This window comes from Dipodomys merriami, unplaced genomic scaffold, assembly GCF_024711535.1.
Source record: "Dipodomys merriami isolate MVZ:Mamm:240054 unplaced genomic scaffold, mDipMer1.0.p SCAF_8, whole genome shotgun sequence".
In the NCBI taxonomy this organism is placed as follows: domain Eukaryota; kingdom Metazoa; phylum Chordata; class Mammalia; order Rodentia; family Heteromyidae; genus Dipodomys; species Dipodomys merriami.
The window spans coordinates 23,545,590-23,552,649 of NW_027206401.1; the positions used below are offsets into that span (position 1 = coordinate 23,545,590).

At 39.4% G+C, this 7,060-nt stretch overlaps 1 protein-coding gene across 1 annotated transcript; it reads right to left on the reverse strand.

Annotated features, from left to right (window-relative positions):
* Nucleotides 1-5,708: 5,708 nt before the first annotated feature.
* Nucleotides 5,709-6,740, reverse strand: LOC138819493 (trace amine-associated receptor 7a-like). The gene has a single exon (XM_070011022.1). It carries the CDS (start codon nt 6,738-6,740, stop codon nt 5,709-5,711), a length of 1,032 nt encoding a protein of 343 aa, XP_069867123.1.
* Nucleotides 6,741-7,060: the final 320 nt, after the last annotated feature.

The following is a 7,060-nucleotide window of genomic DNA, read 5'->3' on the forward strand; positions in this document are numbered from 1 at the left end:
TAAAATTCTTGCACATAGATAACTCTTCCACAGTTCATGATCAGACTATATTTTGCAAATTGGAATAGGTCTGGTCAAGCCTAGACGGTGTTCCTGTTTCCCTAGGGGTTTTTGATTCTAACACCCAGGACAGAATTCACAGGCAAACTTTGGTTCTTGCATCAGCTAAAGTTTTCAGTGTCATTTCTACAATCGATCTTTAGTTTACAGGTTGTGAACTCTTCTTCAAACACAGGTTCCTTAACTAGGCCATCTCCCCAGTGACTGATAGTGTGAAATAGTCCTCATTATGACCATGGTAAGAGAAGGAGGTGATAATGATACGCTGTGCTCATGGCAGGGCCCAACTCTCAGAAGACTTCATGAGAGGAAGGGGAGAAACGTACACTCCCTCTGTGGATTAAAGCTGGAAGTAACCTAACCCAAGGCAGGGTCAAAGTGTTAAACTGCAAATGAAGAGCAGTGGGTATTGATTACAGGCAATCCATTTGTCTAAGTAATAGCCTAAGTAGTTCAGTAACTTGGTGTATTACTGAATCATCTTGATTTATTATTGGCCCAAGCTGAGTGTGACACGTATTCCTTAAAAATACGTATTAGCTGCTTATGGAATACCTTGAGTAGAATTGAAGAAAAAGCAAAAATCTCCCCCCTTTCTGCCTCTAATCACAGCCTCTAAGTCACATCTTCCACATTCATCCCTCTGTCAGCTCCTGGCATGACTCATCCTTGTCCTGTCACTGTCAGTGTTAAATAGTTTTATCTGTAGGAACCCCAGTTAAAAATGTTGATCTATACCTTTTAGGACATCTCTGCATTCCTATTCCCATGAGGCGTAAAGCTCCATGGTTTGTTTTTAGGGAAAGTAAATGCTTTTTTTCCCCCTCCTCCTCCTCCTCCTCCTCCTCCTCCTCCTCCTCCTCCTCCTCCTCCTCCTCCTCCTCCTCCTCCTCCTCCTCCTCCTCCTCCTCCTCCTCCTCCTCCTCCTCCTCCTCCTCCTCCTCCTCTTCCTCCTCCTCCTCCTCCTCCTCCTCCTCCTCCTCCTCCTCCTCCTCTTGTCAGTCATGGGACTTGAACTTAGGGCCTAGTTGCTATCCCTGGGCTCTTTTGCTCAAGGCTAGTGCTCTACCACTTTGAGTCACAGTACCACTTCCAATTTTTGAGTGGTTAATTGGAGATAAAAGTCTCACAGGGACTTTTCTGCCCCAGCTGGCTTCAAACCTGGCAGCTACTCAGCCTCCTGAGTAGCTAAGATTCCAGGCATGAGCCAACAGCTTTCAACTTTATGTTTTTCTTTAGTAAGAAAAATATTTTAATCAATACACATGTGGAATATGTAGAACTAGCTTTTAGCTGATAGTGGGTCTGGAACTCAGAGCCCTGTGCTCACTCAGCTGGTGTTCTAGTACTTAAGCCATTCTTCTAGTCCTAAGTCAATTTTTTATTCCTGAATGATATGTTTTCTCTAATTTAGCACAACAGCAGCATTTGTCACAGGTAGAGGTTTTTAAAATATCAAGGTCATTGTTTTTGTGAACTCAAGCTGTATTGTGTTTCTCAAAATCATGTCCTAGAATATCAGAAACATATTTTTTTGATGAAAGCTGAAACTCTGTATCACCATTTTCTATGCATTCTTACTCTCTACTGTCATTGTTTCCTAACTTTTATAAACTTCTTATACATATTCAGATGTACACATACCCTCCCAACAAGAGATACATTTTCAATTTTGATTTCTCAGATGGGGAGATAAATTGACTTGAGATATTTAGTGTCATCATCCTTATATGATCTATAGACCAAAGGGTGTTTTCTTTAGAGAATGGTATGAACTTGATAGGTCTGGCAAAATCTCTTTCCATACTCCAATGATAACATTTGCCTTTGCATATCATGAATTGATTTCTAACCTGATATACAAGAGTTGTAACTTCAGCATATACTCTGTAACTAAGCAAATGTATACAAGCAAATCATAGCCATCAACCTTCAGCTAATCTCAGGCTGCCAAAGGAGCAGACCATGTCCATATAGGGTAAATACTGGCTGCTGCCAATCAGGTTGTTTCTGTTTGTGCTAGCTATGAATAGTCCACCCATGTGGTGCAGTCAGGCATTCAGAAACATCTTTGTACTGGCATGCTAGATAAAACAAGTTCCAGAATCTCTCTCTCTCTCTGTGTGTGTGTGTGTGTGTGTGTGTGTGTGTGTGTGTGTGTGTGTGTGTGTGTGTGTGTGTGTGTGTGTGTGTGTATAATTTTTACTTGTTTTTTAAACAACAATTTTGTAAGAGGCATTCCACCCATGATTCTGAACAGGATGTATTTGGGGGAAATGCCTCTGGAAGTAAACTCACATCATAGTAACGTATAAATAATTGAAACACCCAGGCTGTCTAGAAGTAGAAACTTCTCAGGTTTAGAAATAGATTGTACTACTCACCATAGACAAACAGAGAAAAGTTATGACATGAGATTGTGGTTGAAACTGAAGGGGTATTTATGTTTATTTACCTGAGAAAATAGTCTTTATTCCCAATGTTGCATTGCTAGAGCACTATCTTTATATTGTCTCTTACCAGTGCACTTGCACTTGCAATTTAGAATTAACACTGTGAAAAATTCATTCTAAGGGAATAATAACTTAAATACTATCATTTAAAACTTCCTCTGGGGTTGGTTAATTGTTGTAACCATTTCCTCAGAATCTATCTTAAATTATATCTTGTTCTTACAGGTTGACCCATTGCAACAATGAGAAGTACAAGATGTGATGTCAAAAAACAAACTTTACAATTTTTGGGAGGTGGTGGAGGGGTGTAGTTGAGGAGGTGGGAGGGAAGAGATGGTAGGGGAAAAACAAAGGAGGAAGCAACAATGCTTGATAAGAAATGTACCTTGGTCATGTAACTGTAACCCCTCTGTACAGACTTATCACAATAAAACACTTAAAAAAATTATACCTTGTTCTAAAATGATCCATTTTTAGGATGTGAGGAATAAAATTCTTTGCAATTGTTTCCACATTGGTACAGCCTATCTAAATCAAGGAAGCATGCAGGTATCCTTAGGTGGTATCCTAGGAAATGAAATTGTTCCATAACATTTTTAAGTACAAAATTCCCATCACGGGCAAATGAGTTTTTATAAAACTCAAGCACAACTCTTGGTAGTAAGCTTAGAAAAACAATGACCATGTTGATAAAAAAGACACTGTGTTCATTTTTAACTATTTTTAATTGTAATTCATTTAAAAATGAATGCATTCCTAGGTAGTTCACTTTCAGGTCTTAAAATAACTATATAGAATGTATAGGCCTATCTATGAAATGAATAGTACAAATATTGTTGGAAATATCCTTCCTGGTTCAATTTTATTCTTCTTGAAAATTTAGTCATATTTATTATTCCAACACACCAATCCTTTTTTGTCTGATAAAATGATGGAAGCTAGGTTTACAGGCAAACTCACATTCCTTACAAAATCACATTAAATGATACAATTCCATTTTATTAAGGGAGATAGTAGCTACTGCTTCAGAACAGGACCTTCTTCCAAATGTGTCTGTTTAATTTTTAGATTAACGTTCAGATTTCCTAATTGAACACCGGGAAGACAGTATGACCGGATGCAGTACACACAGCAAGGGCTGCTCTTGTGATGGGTGAGGAAGCCCTTGGGATACTTTCCTCAACAGTGGTCAGCTTCTGCATTATAATTAAGCATGGGTGGCATACAGGAAGGAGCCAGATGAGCACAGCCAGATCTTGCAGGATGATTCACAGCAATAGATAATTAATGATTAAACATTGGTTATTACCCTCTCTTTGAGCATTTCAGCCTTTGTTGTTTTGGGCGACACTGAGGTTTAAACTCAGGGCCTTATGCTTGCTAGGCTGGCATTCTACCACTTCATCTCTGCCTTTAGCTCGGCTTGTTCTGGTTATTTTCAAGACAGGGTCTCCTTCCTTGGAATGACAATCCATTAACTTTAGGCTTACACCATCATGTTTAGCTTCCCCATTGCTGGGGGTGGGGGGCAGGAGGGAAGGAGTGGGAGGAGAGGTTTCTCAGACATTTTGGCCTGGGTTAGCCAAGAACCAGGATCTTTCCAATCCCATACTCCATGTAAGTTGGGATAACAGGCATGTGGTGTCTACTCAGCTATGGGTTGACAAGGGGGTCTCATGAACTTTTCTTTCCCAGCTCACCTGAAATTGTACTTTCCCTAATCTCAGCCTCCTGAGTAACTATGATTACAGCAGTGAGCCACTAGGATTTGTACTTCGCAGATACCTCTAACAGGCCAATATTTTTAACAATTTGAAGTGTTTGAATTGTTACATCTAATTTGAAGATCAGCACTGTCAAGTTAAGTGAATACATAGATTTTATTTACATTATTCCCCGAAATTCCACTGAAATGCCCCCTTAAAATATATGAAGCTACGGGAATAAAATTGATTGACAAAATCAGAGAAGAGGATTACTCATTTCAGCCCAAAAGAACAGAAAGTGGTAGAGTGAGATTTGAAGCAATGCTTAGAAGGAGAGGTTGCACCTGAGGGCTGAGAGAGAGCCTCCAGCTTATGTCCCCAAGGCCTAGTCCCAGTGCTGGAATACCGAGATACTTGAGGAGTGTGACTAGCGTCTTACATTGCTTCTCTATAACTCACATTACTTGAGAGACACGATGCAACTTAAAAAAGTATAATATACATCATTCTAAAAGTGTGTGCCTGTTATCATGCTATGATAAAAGCAGGGTTAGGGAAAATGTGGGAAAACATAGAAAGTCTTGACTTGCAATTTTTCTTATGTCTCTTGAACTCAACCACCAACATCTTACAGTTTGAAATAAAAGTACTATCCATGAGGAAGTTCAAATAAAATCCTTTTATAAGAGTTTGAACATTCAAATACTTCAAGATTAATATGTACATGGGTTGTGTCTACCATCTACCTTGACTCATAACAATCCATACAGTCACATTTGTTTATGTAAGCATGAACATAAATTATGCTTACATAAATTCATTAAAATGTTTATATATTTAAAGAAAATATTCACTTAATTCAGCAAACATTTATTGACTAATCATTATGTTCCATGTCTAAGGGAGGTCCCAGGTTTAGTTAGAGATAGAAAGGAGAGCAAGAAAGGACAATTTTTTTTTGAGGAATAGTTTTCTGGGAATACAAATAGGCACAACAGCTCATTAGAATGCAAAAATAAAATAACAGCCTGGTTCCTAAAATATAGGAAGCTATATCCAAATATACCCAGATTCTCTTGTGTGTTAAACTTTTATATGTAGGGAAATTGACTAGGTATTGCAACATACATGAGCTATTAAAGGTACATAAGCTTCACAAACATGATTACATTGCTATTCAAATGATTTGATGATGTTTTTGGAGAAAAGTTAAAGACACTGTGTAATCTCTATAAAGTTCAGGGTAAAGTGTGAATTTGAATTTGTTAGGAGTTAGAGCAGAGGCTCAAAGGATCCAAATGATTAAACAGTATACAATAATAAGATCACAATTTTGCTTGATTATGCAACAATTCTGTACATAGTAGACTCATTCTGACTCTCTAACTGTACTTCATTATTTTGTTAGGAAATCTTGAACTTGCACAATCAATGCTTTTCCCCATGTGTGTATTATGACTCTATATTTTCCCCAATCTAAAGCAAAAGCCTATTCAGGGAACAAATTTATGGATGAAGAATCTCCTTGCAAGATCCTGCCACTGACAATCAGTCTGATGGCTTTCCGAAACCAAGGATAAAAGAAAGCATAAATCAAAGGGTTCATGGCTGAGTTGTAGTAAGCAACCCAAACGAGTATTTCATACACATATGTAGGCGTGATGAAACCCAGGAAGGCATCAATGATGGAATCAATGAAGTACGGCAGCCATGAAATCAGAAAAGCCACCACTGCGATTCCCAGCGTCTTGGCTGCTTTCCTCTCCCGCTTGGCTACTCTGTCTTTGTAGCTGTCTGAGGACACTGTGGTCTGGTTGCTCATGCTCTCAATTCTCCTTGCCTGTTGTCTGGCAATGAGGAAAATCTTGGAGTAAACAGAAATCATCACAAGAGTAGGAATGAGAAAGAGTAGAAAATTGATCAGGACCCAATTTTGATTCACTGCGACTTGACAGCCCCCCACACACGTGAGGGCACTGACCAGATCCTCCAGCCCAACTTCATTTGCCCCTGTGTAAAGAAGGGAAAAGCTGTATGTGATGGACAGGAGCCAGGAGAAGGCGATGCAAGCACCAGAGACAGACACAGTGAACCTGACTGGGTAGATGAGGGGGTCAGCGACAGCCAGGTATCTATCAACAGAGACAAAGCACAAGTGGAAGATAGAAGCATAGCAGAATGCCACATCGAAACAAGAGTGGAATCTACAGAAACTGTCTCCAAAGTACCAGCAGCTCTCCACAGACCTGACCATGCTGAAGGGCATCACAGACAATCCCACCAAGAAGTCAGCACAGGCCAGAGAGGCAATGAGGAAATTGGCTGGAGAATGCAGTTGCTTGAAGTGAAGGATGGAAGTCATCACCAGTAGGTTGCCACACACAGCCAGGGCAGCCCCCAAGCCAAACAGTGCATAGAGAAGCAGACGGGGTCCTGGGGCATAGGAGGTTTTGATGCAGGATCCATTCACATTCTCATAGCACAGCTGGACAGCTGCAGGCAGGCTCAGATCACTTCTCATGTTTCTCTGTTTTGATTCCTGAAAAGAGTGTTTTCGACTATATCAAATATGTAACTTCAGTTTTCAAAAATCCAAAGAAAGGATATAAATATATTCCTAGTTGCTAAAATGATTTCTCTTTTTTTTTCAGAAAAAATCCTTTCTTTCTTGTTCAGAAGCTGATTCATATCCTCATCTCATTAAATAATTTCTTTTCTGATACATATGCTCTCAACTGTCATCATCACACAAAATGCCATCTGTTTCGATTTTTTAAAGAAGTATTTTTGTGTGTTACCTACATCCTCTTAGCTGTGAAATGTTTGTCCTCAAAGCAGTGG

Excerpts from the sequence above, each read along its gene's own strand:
- LOC138819493 (XM_070011022.1), bottom strand. The coding sequence starts at position 6,740 with ATGAGAAGTGATCTGAGCCTGCCTGCAGCTGTCCAGCTGTGCTATGAG.